The sequence below is a fragment of the Astatotilapia calliptera genome, chromosome 1, assembly GCF_964374335.1.
Source record: "Astatotilapia calliptera chromosome 1, fAstCal68.1, whole genome shotgun sequence".
NCBI classification, from domain to species: Eukaryota; Metazoa; Chordata; class Actinopteri; order Cichliformes; family Cichlidae; genus Astatotilapia; species Astatotilapia calliptera.
The window spans coordinates 22587221-22605367 of NC_137422.1; the positions used below are offsets into that span (position 1 = coordinate 22587221).

Consider the following 18147-nt stretch of genomic DNA (forward strand, 5'->3'; position numbering starts at 1 on the left):
TTCAGGTGTGGTGGCTATACACCACCTGATCTGTTGACCAACTGGGCCTAAAGAACTTGAAGTCTGAAACTCAACTGAGTCGAGCTAAGAGCCACATAGCAGTTTTGCATACACTCACAATACATCATAAGTATATGAGCAGGAAATTCTGCTTTCTGAATCACACACAGCAACATTTAAGAAAAAGAAATTCTGTTAAACTGCTGTCTAGGCTAGTCATATTTCCAAAATAGGAGAGAATTAACGTCAGCACTACTATTAATGTCTTGTGGAAATCAGATGGAAACCATAAATACTTTAAGAATACTGCAGAATACTGATTGTGAGAATAACGTGAAAAGTCTTTACTTCAAGCCGGGGATTTACAGCAATTTACTTATTTTCAGATGACAGTCAGTCCACATGGCAACTCATTTTACTGCAGTTTGACTATCAAATTTATAGATTCGAAGACACTGCAGAAGCTGTTGATTACATGGACTGATATAAGGGTCTTTTTGAAGAAGAAATATGACTATCAAATATTTATGTTCAAAGACACTGTAAAAACTGCTGATTATAGAGGCTGATAAGGGGGTCATTTTAAAAACAAAAAGGTATATCATTGCCAGGCACCTTTGAAGTAAGGTTTTGTGGAATTAGTAAAGAAAGACAGAAACAACTCGCTTGAAATATCATCTTTACAGAATTTTAGCAGGTGAGAAGTTTGTCCAAGATGTAAATGCTCGCTCAATAATCTCTCCATCTCCTACGATCAAATTAAGAACTTCATTTTACTGTTTTACTGTCACAATTGCAAAATTTTAAAATAAATTGAAGCCGGGAAGGCTTTATGGGCTTGGGAGCCTGACCTTTTGATTTAGTGAGAGAATCAGTGTGTTGGTAATAATGTTAAGAGCTCTGCAGTGAGGTTCGAGAATTTCTAACAGGCAGGAAGAGGACTTAGCTGGGAATCCCCCCTAAAAAATACAATTTAAATTAAATAAAAGCACATATAAAACCTTATGCAAATCCACATCTCCACAGTTTCACTCTCCATGTTTTGAGTTACTTTTGAAAAAACGATTTCCACTGTAGAATTGAAAAAAAGAAAAGAAAAAAAGCAAAAGAAAGAAAGAAAAGTGAATGTAACAATATTTTTTTAAACAATTACTTAATTAAAAAAAAAAACTAAAAATTTGGTGGGAGATGCACAGCGGTTTTGTCACTTTAGGCAAGTGCTTTGTGGTGTAAATCTACAGTGAGGCAAAGTGGAGCTTATCTCTGTCTGAAACCAATGAACCTAGTCACAAAAACCTGTGCCTCATATCTGTTTACTTTAACAAACCCATAACCTACACTTTATGCACTTTTCTCTTGCCCAAAAACACACACAAAAAAAAGTCATATCAACACATAAAAAAAATAACATAACGGCAGACAATCAAAACACAAAGAGCTTTAGGAACAGAAAATTACCAAAGAACACAGAAAATGTGTCACTCTATCTAAAACAAACCCCGGACTGAGCACCTGGTTTATAATCCACCAGATTTTTAACTCTAGCAACTGAGGGGAAAAAAGCTGAGAGCTGAGAAAAGTCTATCCTCCCCTGTCAAAGGAGCTTTCTCCTTCCTCCCTTTTTGCTTTCATTCACTGTCACTGAGTAAGCCCCAGCAACACCCACAGTAGGGCCTGTGCACATACAATCAACACCACCAGCAGCAACAGCTGTGCCACGGGTCAAAGCCTGACCCTTTCTCTGGCCTTCTCAAGGGGTGGGAGCTAGAAGAGTTGTGAAATTTTTGCACACAGCCAAACACTAACCCCTGCTAGCTCCCCCTTACATGCCTAACAGCCGCTCTCTTAAATCCACCCTGGTTCTCTGTGCTGTAATGCTCCTTCCTTGTTTCACCCACCACTGAGTGAGTGAGATTTGTTTGAAGTAAGATGCAAGAGTTTAAGACCCTGCAGGTGACTACTGAAACAAAGAGTGTAACCAGGGTTCTGGATCATAACAATGTTAACTGGGGAGTAAACAGAGGCAGGGGCCGACACAGAACTTCTCTATGAACTACTGAAAAGATACCTTTCATGTGCCCTATGGCATTTTAGATGACACGGCTGCTCTGTGTGTGCGCCTGCCTGTTCGTCTGTCTGTTTGTGTGTGCATTCACACACTTGTGCATGTGAAAGGAGAGAATGGGCTGTCTCCCAGGATGTGCAGTGAGCGCTTTATTAGAGTGGTAGTACCAGTAAATCAGAGCTCAGCTCTTCCTGGAACTGCTGCAACCTTTCCCACTGAGCACTATTACTGAACAATCATAGGCTAGCCATGATAATTAGCAGTGTATCCTCTAGCACCCCCACCACCACCCTCACTCCTGTCTGTCTCTCCATCCACCACCTACCAGTCCCCCTCATAGAGAAATGCGTCATACGTGAGAGGGTAAAGCAAGGCACCCACTCGCCCAAGTTTTGGACACCTCAGATTACCTTACGTTATATTTTTTGTCTTAATAGCAATGAGAGTAAGAATTTGGGCACATTCGTGAGAAAAGTTTAAGACACTGGGAGAAAGATATAATCACGACAAGCCCAGTCGGCAAGTAAAGCGAGAACTTAACAACAATTCAAAAACCCACCTTACCTACTGTAGGGTGCCATAAGTTGCCTTACTCTCCGCTAGAGAGCTCTTGGACCAAGACCAAATCAACCAGACTGCTGTACACATCCAAAATACACATCAGCATTATTTGATTGCAAAACTACAACATTTTTCCAGAGTTGGAATCAAATCCATAACCTATTTGTGGTTGTTCTCCAACTGCATTCCAATGCATAGTCCAAGAAGACTCGAGTCAATCCCAGTAGTTCTGATCATTAACAGGGAGCGGTCATCATTGCTTGGATTCCCGCATCTGAGAAGCCAGTGCTTCTGCTGAGTAGCATCATCAGTGAAACACCTTAATGCCTTTTCATGTAACCACTAATCCCTTCATTTACATTACGGCCTCTTTTCCTCTATTATGTTTCATCATGATTATTTGCTCTCTGCAGAGTGTGGACATTTTCTTTCCTCAGTGTTCACTGATTCTTTTGGATTGCACTGAGGGGTAAAATAAGAGCAGTAACTCTACACAAGTTACAGATGTTTTCTGTCCGTTAATGGGCAGAACATATGATCAAAAGCCCTGTTCTTAACGGTAAGGCATGGGACAGTCCCTGTGACCGGCTGTGTAAGGCAGAAAAGAGGGAGTTGAATTTTTTAACACTCCTCTGTGCTCAGTAGGGAAGGAGCAGAACAGAGGAAGGGATTTCAGGACTTGCTTGGTTAAAGATTCCCCATCTGATAGTGACGGCACTTTCCCCCCGTCTTTCCATGGCCAAGCGGCATCTGGAGTGGATTTTGTGCTAGCAGACACCGAGGAACATGATTACATTCGGCTAACTGCGCTCTAAACTGATTATGCATGTGCCAAGCTAATGGACTACATTTGCAAGAGGAAAAATAACATCCAATCAATCTCAATTACCGCCGATTGCACCGGCCCCCGAGACAAGGAAGGTAGCCAGCTAACCCTCCATGCTCCTCCCCTTTCCCCCAACCCTTGACTGGAAGCTGAGGCCTGTGGCTTGGCCTGGTTAGTCCCCACCCTTTCTGTCTGGCCAAAGCAGTCGGGCCTGGAGCTAGATGAGTCTCTCACCTCCACACTAAAACACAGTGAAGCCCCAAGGCCTGAGTGGAGAGCTGTATGTATATCACATTAGCCAGTGGAGGGTTCTCTAGGAGTGACCATCCTGTGAGCAGATGGGCGATCATCACGCTGTCATCAGAGCGACCAAAATCCCCATGATCCATGGGAAAAAGAGAAGGTATAAGTTAGTTTCAGTGCACAGGGGACTGAAGCAGAACTCACAGACTTCAGAATTGGTATCTCTGAACTGAGAGCACAGCACACAGGGGAAAAGAGCATCACCCCCCACTGTGTGGTGGTCTAGTGGTCAGGATGACTTGCTGGATCGTTCTGTGGTCTTTTGGAACATTCCAATACATGGGGTGGTGGGGGTGATATTTTTAGAAAGCCCTAATATGGGCCGCATACCACAGACTCTCAAATTATCCCATCCAGCTTAGCCCTCAGTTTAAACCTTCCTTTTTAATTCCAGTAATTACAGGCTCCAATTTATATGGAGCTGTGCACACAAAGGGCCTGTTTAATGCAAACCAGTTTGATTTGGGTGAAGTGTCCCAAGCATCTCCCACATCTTACAGCCTGTTTATGCTGACTTGATGATTTATTTTCTCCCCAAAAAGGTTAAAAATGGTGCTATTTGCATCAGATTTCTTTGGGGAAGCATAAATGAATGGTGATTTTTTCTTTTTTTGCGCATGCATAATATACCAAGTTGGTTTTACAGGCTTTTAGGGCACTGTGGTTTTCTGTCTGTCAGTATCTCTACCAGGACAGTAAATTCAAAATGGTAAGAAAACTGACATTGTCAAGTGGGGAGCCAGTACAGTGAAAAAACCTTAAAACCATGTGCTTGTCCGTTAAACATTGATGAGCTGTAAAACACTGTATTAATTCTTGTTGACTCATGAACATTTAGGTTTTGGAGTAAGGTCTGGGATGAGAAGAGCTTAAAAAGACCACTATGTTCTCTTGAGAGAGCAGGTAATTTCTGGACAAATGCACATACTCCCAGTCAGAAGATCAATTGGTTTTAAGAAATATGGAGCCATCTTAAGAGGCTTAAGTCATAAAAAATGATCATGCCTGGATGTGTTGTACATATTTAATCCCCCACAGCCCAAAGAGCAGTGTGACATGTCTCTTCTCTCCTAAAACTTGCACAGACAAAGAAATAGGGGAGATTTTTTTGGGGGTTTGCACTACAGTTGAAGCACAAAGATGTAGAAGAAGTTATACTCTATGCGGCAAAGCAAAACATGGATCTTTCTCAAAAAGGTGTAAGCATGAGAGAAAGTAAGCCAGAGCTGGTCCATTTTCTTCTAATGGGAGACTGTTATTGGAATTTGGCCCAGTAAGTCCAGAAGCTAAGGTTAAGAGAGGAGGACCAAAGACTGGGAAACACATGCACTGACCTGACAAATTCACAGACTATGTGTTTACACTAAAATGTTAATATCAGAATGTTTGTGTATGATAGCATTAAGAGTTCCCTAAAGTAGCCAGCTCTGGCTATGAGCACAGCAGCACTGCCTTCCTGCAGTGTAAACCTTGAGTTTGCAAGGAGCAGCCAATCAGAAGAAAGGTGGCTTAAAATAAGGAGGGTCTTTAAGGTAGAGGAGGCTGCACCCAAACCCCTTAAGATAAATAAGGATTATACTGAAGGGAATTAAAATCATTCTTAATATAGTGCAAGAATATAAATATGAAACTGAAAATGACACTATAATGCTATAACGCTAATCTAAAAATGTCCCTGTGATCTCTGTTGTCATGGAGCAAACCACAGAATGACAAGCTAAACACCTCCTGACCTCTTTAAAGTAGCAATAGAAGCCCCGCTTCACACCTTCCCCTTTAAGAAAAAATGAAATTGATTTTTTTTTTTTTTAAATTTTGCTGTTACTTCAATACAAAGAAGCTGTGAGGAGGAAACACGGCTGTCATTTCAGCCGGCCTGACAAACATTCATAATGCTGAATGATTTTTAAATGGACAAGATTTTTGAAGAGGTTCAAAATGACCACTTCACCTTAGTTTTTAATGCGGTTAAAACACCATGCTTGAGGTAGCACATTTTTCACATACCTTTTAATACCTCCATTGCACTGTCAACTGAGTTCTTTAAATACTCAAACAAGGATGCTGAAGCTAGATTACAAATAAGGATGACATCTATTAGGCAACATTCAGTGCTTTGTGTTGGATCCTGTTGTGTGTGTAGTGTATGCTTATAGCAAGTATGTTTGGTCAGTGTTGGTATGTGTTTTGTTATCTGTGCGTGTGTGCGCAACTATGCCAGTTTGGGTTAAGCACAGAGTGGCCGAAGCCGCAGACACACAGGATAGGTACCTAAGTGGAATCAGGCCTGTTAGATTTATGGCCATTTGTTCGGAGAGTGTTCATCCACTGGCTATTATGGAATGATTAGAGGAGAAGGTGAAGCTCCAAGTCCAGCAAAAATCAATACGGCTGTCGAGAACAATTCAGCCTTTCCCGCTCCGAGGAGTATTAGCACCAAACCTCTGTCTCCTAACACTTCTTCATTCGTCTCCAAGTGATTCAGGCCCAAGCTTCCAAAACAGCTACGCCTGTTCTGTCCTGCATGTTCTTCTCATTGCAGCAGTGGGGCCCTGCTTCTATATGACAACTGGGAAGGCAGCAGCTACACGACAAAGCTTTCATTCATGCCTCTGGAGCGCACCGAGTAGCGGTGCAAAGCTAAAACATGTACTGTATGTTGCAGAGAAGCATTGCTTTAACGGGGATTCGTTTTTAAGATTTGTTTTGCATTTTTAGCAAAACAAAGTTCTGAGGTTCAAAGACTAAAAATAATGTCAAATGTGACAATGAGTCTGTATTAAAACACTTCAAATGATGCATTAATGACAGAATTGTAAATCGGCAGCTGTGTTGCATGAACAGGACAAGGCTGAATAATGGGTTTGATAAAAAAATAAAAATAAAAAACAAACTTGTGGATCACTGACCTTGTACAGTTTAAGGCTAGCCTCATGGCGGGAATTGACAGTGTGCATCCTCAGCTTCTCCAGGCTATTAGTGTAGTAGTCGCAGGCATTGCACTTTAGGTGCACCGGATTGCCTATGGCCACACATTTCAGGCGCCATTCGTTGCCTTTGCCCCCTTCTTTGATGTGGGCCACAAGCTGGTACTTTTGCACATGCTTGTCTGTTTTGCAGTGCAGCTGGAAGTTGGCCTTGAGCTGAGTAGTGTAGTGGCACAACTTGCACTGATGCGAGTCTCCAACAACGGCACGCCACTCCTCCTCCGGCAGGCTCCGTTCAGCTCCCATATGCATGCCAAGCACATCCAGGTTATCAGTGGTGAAGCGGTTGCACACAGCGCACTGAAAGAGCTTGAGAGAGGGATCTATAGTCTGCGATAAACTTTCTCCCAGGGTCATCAGTTCTTCGGACACCAACTGCCCACCACCTAGCCGCACATCCATAGGGATTTCCCCACCTACTAGAACAAAGCAAACACACGAAGAGAAAACAAAACAAAGAGAAGAGAACAGTATCATCAGCTGAGACCTATTCAAAGCATACAGTCTAGATGGCTATTTCAAGTAAATACATGCTTAAAAGAATGTGTCTGGTAGGTATGATATTATGTGAAGGATAATGCTCATTTTTTTTGTCTCTAGCCAACAAATAGCTCTGAGCTAGGAAACAAGAGCGCCTGGACATTTCTACAAAAGCCTTCCAATGCCAGAAAATGAACATGCACATTTTCACTGTTTGGGCTGATGCTCTTTCATCTCCTGCCTGTAAATCAACTCTAAAGGTCAACAGAAAAAAGCAACGTGTTTTCTAATTACAGTAAAGACTTTCCAAGCTCAAAATACCATGAATCAACCCCACTCCCCTTGTTCACACAATGATGCTTTTTATTCTTTTTAATTTACACTACTTTCCTTGGATTATTTTCCACCTTTCTCTTCAGATTACCTCTAACACCTAACAGATTAAGTCTGCTTGGTACTGAGTCGAACCATAGAGCAGAGGGGGAAAAAACACAAAAAACTGCAAGCACATATCTTATGACACCGACCACATAATTGATGTCTGTAGAGTCTGGGAAAAAAAATGAATGCTAAAAAAACGAGGTAAGAGCCGGTGTTTTTGCCTTTGCTTGCTGATCTTTAATCTTTCACTGGCCAGACTGAGCATGCAGGCTTGACCCTGCCTGGCTTTACACTAAATTAATTCCAGCAGCTTCTTTTTATTTATTGCTGCAGTATGCAGCCTGTTCTTGGACTTTTCTCCATTACCTGAGTTTTTATAGCCAGGAGAGGGAGACCTTTGAGAAGCCCTGTGAAATCACTCACAGACCCAGCTCACCAGTCATGGCTCTTTATGCTCAATCATACAAAACCACAGATGCACACATATGTCATTATACTGTACCTACCAGCTTTTTCCCTCTTGCACTTCCCTTTTCTCTCATTGTCTGTTACTATTAAGATTTCATTATTTACCATAGACCCCTTGTCCACAGCTAAATTTTGATTGCATGTCATCAGACCAAGCTTTTGTTTAATATAGGCTGCTTTATATTCAAACTATTTTAATGTGAACCTCTGTATATTAGGCCATCCTTTTTTTTGTGCTAGGGGATTCTTGAAAAGAAAAAAAGGTAAAAGACTGAATCTTTCCATTTGATCAGACTGTTTTCAAGACAAATGTTTTAGGTATATAACCATCTGACTTGACAGCTGTATTGCTCCACGGTGTGCTGTAACCATATTTCAGGACAGAGAAGTAAAAGTTGCACCTCTCTTTAACTCCTGCTCTTGATCTCGTATTGTCTTTATCAGGGCTGTAGTCCTGAGTTTCGGGAGCGAGGATAAGAAAGAAGCTGATATAACCTGAGGTCAGCACTTGCCATAAATTGTACCTCTTTAGAAATACACCCTACAGTAAAAAAAAAGAAAAAGAAATCCAGAATGAGAGCATAAAAAGTGCACCTCTGTGTCTGTTTGTTTAGGGATCTCGTACTGAGCCTTATGTATTATATGGTGGTACCGTTAATATCAGAGTGTTTGTGTATGATAGCGTTAAGAGTTCCTTAAAGTGTGACCATGGATAACACTACTGCAGTTTATGGGCCCAGACTGTGTAATTATTGCCTCTCTTGCAATATGCTTATTACTACTCACCTCACAGGAAAATGAACCAGATGGCAGAAGAGGGAAAAAAAATTAGTCACAGCAATAAATTCTTGTTTGTGTCTTCAAACTGGTGACAGTTGAAACAAGTCTGTACAAACTGTGTGGTTGTAACTGGTCCTACAAACACTTTGCTATGCTGCTGAATTACCCTTGCTGAGGCCTCTAACCTCCCTTCTTTGACCAAGATTAAATTTATAGCTGAAATTACTGACTTGGAAGAAACAGAGAACTCCAGCGGTGAAGTTCAGCAGCAGTTTGAAAGTAAAAAGCTAAGGCTGGTTGACTGTGTGGAAAGGAGGGGGAAAAGCATAGATTATACATGTTTGGCCTTCTAAATCACCTTGTATGGATATCACACAGTGAGCTTCAAAATTCTGCTAAATCATATCAACACACTGTCATTTGAGTGCCCTGTAAAAGATTGCATGAGTAGGGAAATAAATAATCTTTTGCTTTCTGTATGCTGCCTGGCACATTTATTATAAGAAAAAAAAATGTTATGCTGGCCTTGTGCACTAGAACATTCTACCATTGCTGGTAAACACATATCTTATGGCATGAGAACAAAGCAGCTGCCTAAGTACAAATCCGTGATATGCCGGAGTACAGCATATTGTATTGCAGCTTATCGCTTTGGTTTGTTTTTCATTTGATAAAATTTTGCATTATTGTCTTGTGTTCGTGTAAATGAATAAATTAGGAATCAAGATAGAGTTCAGCTAAAAGGTCTAGTTATTGTTTTTTCTTTTTTGTGGGGAAATGCTTTTGAGAACCAAATGGGACATACCAAGTGCAGGAGCCAAGGCAGCCATGTTCGGATCTAGGTGAAAGCTCCCCATCAGGAACTGGGCCTCAGCTCCAGCTGGGTCTATCTTGAGGCTTGGTGGAAGGCTCATGTTCTGCGTCAGGTAATACTGGTAGAGCTCAGCCTCAGAGGGCGAAGGCATAGCACCCAAGCCAAGTCGCCCGTGCTGCATCTGAGTCACATTCTGCTGGAGCAGCATCATGTTGTGCATGTGCTTTTCACTAGTCATGTGAATACGAAGGTTCCGCGCCACATTGGTCTCGTAGTCACACACCTCACACCTCCAAGAAGGTTTGCTCTTCGGCTTGGTTGGGGAGGGGACCCCACAAGGTCCGGACATGTGAGTGGAGGATTGTGAAGGATGGTGGTGGGGAGGGTGATGGCTACTGGCCTGGGTGACTGACGGGACAGCCACCACTCCTCCTGGTGTATGTCCAAACACCTGGTCCTGTGCAGACCCAATGGAGCCTCCATTCTGCAGTGTCTGCATATTGTTCAGGTGCTTGTCTGACTGCATGTGGATGCTTAAGTTCCCCTTTGTGGTGGTGGAGTAGTTACACACCTACGAAATACAAGATCCGTTTTTCTTAAACTGTGATAAAATGATACAGATACAAATGTAATATCCTTAGCTGCTATATAAAATGCACCTAAATCAACAAAAAGTTATCTACATACCTCACACCGGAAGGGCTTGTATCCACAGGTATAGCTTTCTCCACGAGCCAGACGAGGGTGGCTCTGACCACTGCTGCAGTATACGCAAGAGCCTCCAGAGTCTGGGTGCTTTTCTTTCATGTGGGCCTCCAGAGTCTGCTGGTACTTGTAATGCCAGTTGCATTTGGGACACTTGAGTGTCTTGCATGAATTGCGTGAATGCATCATGGTCATGTGACCACCCAAAGAACGTGAGGAACCCAGAACAGTGTCACATTTAGGGCATTCGACCCCACTAACTCCACTGCCACTGGGCCCATGGTTCTGTGAACACTCACCCATTCCTGTTATGTCACAGGAACCCCCTGGGAGGGGGTGCGAGTGGCCATGAGATGAAGGGTGGAGGTGATGATGATGGTGGTGCACGTGGTGATGATGCAGAAGGGCTCCATTTTCCTCCTCTCCCTCTGCAGGGCAATCATTTGGTTCTGGAGCTGTGGCACTATCTCGATTGGCACTTTCATCAGGAGCAGCATTGGTGGACAGAGGCGAGGAGGAAGTGCCAGAAGTTTCATCCTCGCTCCTTCTGACGGCAGCTGTCACCAGTGCCATGGGAACAGTAGGTCCCTGGCAGTTAAAGCTCAGAGGGAGCTCTGAGGTCCTCCCTCCACCATCTGCAGTTGAACCCTCTTCCTTGACAGAGGAGGAAATGGAAGCAAGGGCTTTGCTGTTAAGTGTGGAACTGACTGCAGAGGTGCAGGGAGAAGGCTGGAGAGTGCTACTAGGCATTAATAAAGGAGATTTGGAAATGCTTTGGTTTGAGACAGCTGGTTCCCCCGCTTCACCCCCACCGCTGCTACTGTTACCACCACAGGCCATTGCAGTGCTTTCTGCCTCATCTTCCTCTGCCCCTAATAACAGTTCCTCGTCCTCCTCAGAGCCCCCGGTCAGGCTGGATAAGTGTGCCTTGCTTTCATGTCCCTTAGTGTTCCCATCTTCTCCCTTGCAAGCCAACTCTTTCCCAGCAGGCTCCTCTGTTCTCCCTCCCTGTTTGGGCAGGGCACTGGAGTCTTTGGCAGAGCCTGGGGATGAGGTAAGAGTGGGCGCTTTGGGAATGCTCAGCCCTCCAAGAGAAAGCACTGAGCCTAATGGGGTTTGTTGCTGCTGCTGTTGCTGGAGGCCAGAGTCAGAGTCTTTGTTCAGGAGGGTCTCACTGCCCCCACTGCTGCTTCCAGGCTCTAGATGGACACCACTAAATGTGCCATAGAAGCTCTGTCCAGAGTTAAGAGGGAGCAGCGTAGATGGCAGAGGAGTGCTCTTATTTTTTGGTTCCAGGAAACTTATGAGGGGCTCTTTGTCCTTCCCAATGCCCTGGATAATGGCAGATGCATGCTTATCTCCTAACAGCCGCCGCTCATCTTCACACAGTGTCATGCGGTGATCGTGGACAGCATGAGTGGCAAAGGAACGGGCATAGCCGAAGGACAGCTTGCAGAGAAAACACATGAGAATGGGCTTACCCTTGCCATATAGGGCTAGCCCATCAAATTTGGAGAAATCCACATTGTTGGGAACATCTTTGGATACACAGGACTTCTTGGCAGACCCATCGCTGTTCAGGTAATCCTTGTTGCTTTTGTGCCGCACATCGAAGACACGGAAACTGTGCAGGACAGGGCTAAGGCCTGCCATTGTTGAGGTATTGGGGAAACCTTGGTCTGAATTACCAAACCACTTTCCAAAGGACGAGGCTATGTGGAACGTGTTGATGATCTGTGGGTAAACTGAGGACGAAGTCCCAGCAGGTTCCCCTGGTTTCCCCCCACTCGAGAGAGAGTTTGTAGGAAGCAGGCCGGGTACCATGCCTCCACTACTTTGGATCAACTGACTGAGGCTCTCCACAATGTAGGCTGAGCCATCTGGTTGGTAGACTATCTCTCCAGCCAGGTTCTCCACATCACTACTCTCCTCTTCCTCTTCCTCCTCCCCTTCCTCACTCCCACTCTCAGGTGGTCCCTGTTGTTGTGTGGGCTGATGTCGCAGAAGAGTGGGCATACCTCCTCCCCCTGAAGCTATTGGCATCCCAGGAAAAGGTTGAAGACTAGGGAAACAGTTGTCAATCTCCATTTCATCTAAGTCCTCAGATTCTTCCTCTTCTCCACAGCTCACTCCCTCTTGGTCTTCTTCGTCAAGACCCTCTCCTCTGGGATGCAGCTGGCCTGTGGCAGAGCTATCACGGTGGGTCCGGGGTGATGTCTGCTTTGGCTGCTGCTGCTGCTGAGACTGTAGTTCTCTTACCCTGTCATGAGGTGCAATAGAGTTTTGGGACTGAGAGGGGTAGGGACCAGAGAGAGACAGCGGGTCCAGGGAAGGTGCCTGGTTGGTGCAGGTGACCTGTGAGCTATTGTGATCGTTCCAGGGCTGAGGTGGTTGCTGCTGCTGGGAGGAGCCGAGCCCATCGTCTGTCCCAGAAACCACGGGAGACTCACAGCTGTCCATGCTGATGCCTACATGAGGCATTCATCGCATCCAGGCCTGCAGAGACACAAAATGATTACGATAAGAGGTTAAAGTTGTATTTGGGACAGTAAGCACACAAACAGCACATAATTTATTTGCTATGTAAATTAGGGAAAGATCAGACTTATAAATATGAAAGGAAGACAATGGGAAAAAAAAGGTTTGAAAGAAAAAAACAAGCGAATGTATGGCGATGTATCGTAAGAGACAAAAGTCTGAGATATAATTGGAAAAATGACACCATGCTCATTACGCTAGATTAGGCACTTAAACACAATACCTGAGACAAGCACTAATAAGACTTCCACGATTCATCTTCCTGCCATATCACAAAGGTACCATCTTTTATCTTCACCTTCCAAACAACACCCCTAATCTTATATTCTGCAAATCCTACATCCGTTTTTAATTAACTTGCAGTCAGAAAAAAGGCAGCAACAGTCTAACTTAATGGATCAAATAGATTCCTTGTGAGATAATTAGACATTGAGAAGCCACCCATCAGCATGTCGTACATTTACATAACTAGAAGAAAAAAAAAAGGGAAAACTGTATCTAAAAAAAGAAAGAAATTCTTAACAGTAATACTGTTACCACTCCACCTCCAGTGGTGTACATAGAAGAAGAATGTAATTCATGTGCATTATTGAGATAGATTTGTCTGGACGCTAACATGAGCAATAAAAGTCAGTATTTTCTATGAACCCAAAACACATAAGCTGGTTTGGGACTTCACTGCAGCTGTGTTTAGATCTTGCATCCAATAACCTCCACGCTTAGCCTGGTTTCAAACACTCCAGCCATCCTCTGCCTCTGAAATAATAAATGGGAGCTGAGCTTTCGGGAGCTGGCCATGCCCCGAGCATCTGAGAGACTCAACGCAGGCTGCAATTTAGAGCGCAGAAGAGATAAAATGATAGCGCAAGATACTGCTGAGCTAATAATTTTATTAAAGGGATGCAGCCAACATTGATTAAAGGGGGCAATCGCGCTGAAACCAATAACTCTGGGCTGCCCTTTAACCCAACAGTACTGAATATTACATGAGCAAAGTTTCCCGGCACCGAGCTCACTGCCATGTCCTGGTTGATTAGCACATTCACCGCTTGCACTTGATTTATTTACTTATTTACTTAGGGATGCAAATTTCAGCTGCGATCAGAATGGAGTCTACCCCACACCCTAACATATAAAGCACTGAAGGAGAGGAAAGATTGATAATGTCTGTCTGCCTCTTCATGAATGTCTGATGAGGCTTGCTTCCCGTGCAACATACCTGAGACCTCCCCAGCCTATGTGCACTCAAACTGCAAAAAACAAAACAAAAAAGTCATGATAAAGGACCCTCATTTTGTATTTGGTCTGCTAAATGAAGAGTCAATCGTGAGCAGTAAGTAAAATTAAATAGAGAACCATAAATACACACAAATTTCTGCTAGCATGGTCTGTCTGATTATTTTGTTTACATTCAACAAAAGCTAACCTCAGTGACCCTTAAGTTACTTTGCATATAAAATGAAAGATATTAGACTGGCTGGCTTATTAACATGATTGCTTTATACAGCCAGACATGATTTAGCGATGGCTGCCATATTGAGTGAGGGGATACTAGCCTTACTGGTCTGTATTTATTATCTGCTCCATTAATAAGAGGCTATGAGCTCAACAGCCATTTCACACAAATGGACTGAGGGCAGTGAGAGTAATGCAAGAAAAAACGCGCCACATGTCAAACAGACAGTGATTCTTCAGACTAAAAGCAAGTGGATAAACTGTACGAAATGAAATGGGGGGGTGGGGGAGAAAAAGTGACTCGTGTAAATGGACTGTCTCATAGGAAAACATCTCCATGTGTCCTGTCAGAACATGGAGTTTTTCACACTTTGTTCCTGTAATCTATTAGGCCCCTCCTTCAGATTCCACTGCCTGTCTCAACCAGGCCTGGGAACACTAGGACCACATGCACAACTAGTTTTTAAGAGCCCGGCTCAAATCCCCCCCACCTGGCTCTACCCTTCATGTGTTTCATGTTTTGTGGAGGTCCCTCTAAATGGTCTTCCATGCTTCATTTGGTAAACTAGATGATCAGTAAACCTCGATCCCCCAAAGAAGGGAGAAACCCTAGCCAAGCAACAGTGTGTAAAACAGAGGGTTAGACTTGAGGGAGAAGAGACTGGGATAAGGCCAACAATGACCTCTAAAGTTCTCTAGTCTCCTCTTTTCCTCGGGTTTAAAAAAGGTGAGTACAGTACCCATCAATTCACATTACCGCTCAAGATTCCTCAAGCAATTAGCAACAGACAGGATAAAACAATGACTCTTGATCAGTGCTGGAGCGCCGAGATAGTTTGGTGTGTCCAGTGCTTACAGAAAACAGAATTGCCCTTTAAAATCAAGATGGTGTAATTCAATAACCTGCAGTGGTTACTGATGAGCAATGGGATTGTCTGGAGTCGGAAAGTCGCAGATGGGCCAACTGATATAATGCTGTTTGTCTCTAGGAGGTCTGCTTGGCTCAGCGACACCTGTTTAAAGTAGGAAAAGCTTTAATCTCTAGGAGGCACTAAAGGAGTCCTGGAGACAAAGAGACGCGGTCAAAGTAGAGGGGAAGTGGAGGAGGCTGGTGTCTTTGTGTGCTGATTGTGTTAATAACCACAAATAAAAATGAGGGAGTAGACCACTAGAGATGACTAGTACTGTTATTATTTACAAGTTACCTTTATGTACTGTTATACATTGCAATATTTAGAAACAAAAAAAATTGCCTTTTGAATACTGGCATTACAAAAAGTGATTCTGTCATGGCGTCTGCCCCTGTTTTGCCTTTTAATTCTGAATATGGGTCCACTGAGTTGACAATAAGCAGGCTGTGCGCAGCCAAAACAAGCCTTAGTTGACAATAAGAGATAATCACAGGGAAGAAAAGGCTGGATTCCTGAGCTGATCTCAGGGAAAGCATGATGATGCACAGATCCTAACTGCAGCATTCACCCCCTACTGCCACCTGCCATCAAAGACTTTATGCCAGAGTCTCCTTGCTCTTCTATTTTCTCTGTGCTGAAAAAAAAAAAAAAAAAGGTTATGCTCGACCCCCTCCCAACCACAAAGCAGATAAGACTGAACCTTGTGAAAAGGCCTTGGTTTTAATGAACAATGTCAGAGAGTGGGTCTGGATGTCATTTTGTAGGGATGCAAAATGAGATAAGTTTTAAGATATGGGTCCTTTCATTAGGTGGGATTTACTGGCCAACTGAGGCAGGAATTAAAGGCTAAAGAAGCATCTGATTATAAGCATGCCTGATCACCTGCCCAAAGGCCTGGTCTTGCCTTTAGAAGACCCTGGTCTCTAGGGTTTCCTGGGGAATTAGCTCAGACTCTATCCAAACTGTAAATACTGCTACTTAGGGGTGCCCTTACTCTTACTGCACATACGCATACTCACGAGTTGTGAGGGCACACAAGTTTGTTAACCTGCCAAGAAAGACCCCACACAATACACCAGTTGTGATTTTCAAACATGCATCAGTGATGTTCCTTGTCTGTGTCTTGTCTCTGCGCCATCACAGAGCCTGGCTAGCCACCGCAGGGTAAGGGGCGGTTATTGGAAAATCAATGGCATGAACGCTAAGCAAGTTACAGGAAGATGTGGGAAGGAAAGGTTCTTATTGATAAAGCAAGGGAAGGCTTTTTATGTTGCACTAGGGACATGCTCATTGATGGGGAAACCATTGTAGTCCTCAGGCAGAGCGGCGCATGGGTTTATCTTGTAAGCTTGTTTCAATTAATCACCAATAAAGGCATGCATGCATTGCACTTTTTAACATATGTCTACTTTAATGCCTGGTATGGCTTTAAGTCTGGTTTTAAGGCCCTCATATTTTAGTGACTGAACTGATATTTTTAAAACTTCACAAGTGTTTTTTCTTTTTCCTCTTCCCCCTTTTTCCTATTTTGTTTTGTTTTTTTAACTGCAGGTTTGCTTCCATATAAAGACCTTATACTCCACTAAGGCAAGATGTTGTTAGGTGTGGCTGTGTGCAGGCAGGAATAGGACCCAAGGTGCAGACTCCGGAGACAGACGTGAACTCAAAAAAGGCTTTAATTTAATACTCAAAATATAACAAAACTAAAAAAAAAAACTCAACACAAACTTAAACTAGAGAAATGACAGAACACACAGCTAAGAAAACGGTAGATCGCGACACAGACACAGAGAAACACTGGGCTTAAATACACAGAGGGAGCAATCAGGGAATGGGTAACAGGAGGGAAACACAGCTGGGGCAAATCAGGCCTAACGAGACAAGAGGAAGCAAAACCAGACACATTAACATCAGACATGGACTTTCAAAGTAAAACAGGAAACACATAACACAGACTGAACAAAGACACAGACTCATATGCAGGCACTACAAAGGGAACAGAGACGTGTGAACAGGGCAGACACAAACACTGACTGAACAAGGGGATATAGGAACTTAAGATACACATAGGCTACGTTCACACTGCAGGCGAAAGTGCATCAAATCCGATTTTTTTGACCCTATGCGACCCATATCCGATCATGCTATGACAGTGTGAACGGCGCAAATCCGATATTTTCAAATCCGATCTGGGTCACTTTCGTATGTGGTACTGAATCCGATACATATCCGATGTTTTAGAAAGCGACTGCTGTTTGAACGGTCAAGTCGCATTAAATCCGCCTTTTACGTCACCGACACAAGACTGAAGCCAATTATCAGCGCCCGAGAAGACATCGCGAACGCTTCCTAGCCATCCAGTGTAGATGTCAGTGAAACTGTTGGGAAGACAACGTAAACATTTTATTTATACTGTATAATCTGCAGATTCTGACAGAAATCTGCAGCTATCCTTTGAAGCACCGCTCCTCTCTTAAACAGCAATAAGGATCATTATTAGGTTATTTACATTATTATGTAAATAACAAAATAACTTAAAGCAAAAATTGGGAAACGTAAAGTCCGAAGTCTTTATATTAACGGCCATCAGTCAAACAATACTGTTTGTTCTTGGTCTAAACAGAGCGCGTTGTGTGTGACATCTTTTGCGCATGCGGGCCGCTTTGAGCGTTCACACTAGAGCGCGTTTGCTGTCGCATTTTATTTGTAGTGTGAACGAGGAGACAAAAAAATCGGATTTGATCAAAAAATCGGAATTGAGCATTAAGACCTGCAGTGTGAACGTAGCCATAGACGCGAACTAGACAAGGGGATGCAGGTGATAGGGGAGACAGAGCAACTAAAGAAGACAGAGACATAAGCCATAAGACAGA

The 18147-nt window shown here is 43.4% G+C and overlaps 1 protein-coding gene across 1 annotated transcript in view; it reads right to left on the reverse strand.

Moving 5' to 3' along the window:
* Positions 1-13445, reverse strand: part of zfhx3b (zinc finger homeobox 3b) — an 86720-nt gene extending 73275 nt beyond the window's left edge. Inside the window, exons 1-3 of the mRNA XM_026168445.2 lie at positions 10353-13445; positions 9657-10236; positions 6665-7161 (exon numbers count right to left, since the gene is read on the reverse strand). Coding sequence (XP_026024230.1) covers positions 6665-7161; positions 9657-10236; positions 10353-12851 — 3576 coding nt within the window. The 5' untranslated portion in view covers positions 12852-13445. The remainder of the gene's footprint in view (positions 1-6664; positions 7162-9656; positions 10237-10352) is intronic.
* Positions 13446-18147: the final 4702 nt, after the last annotated feature.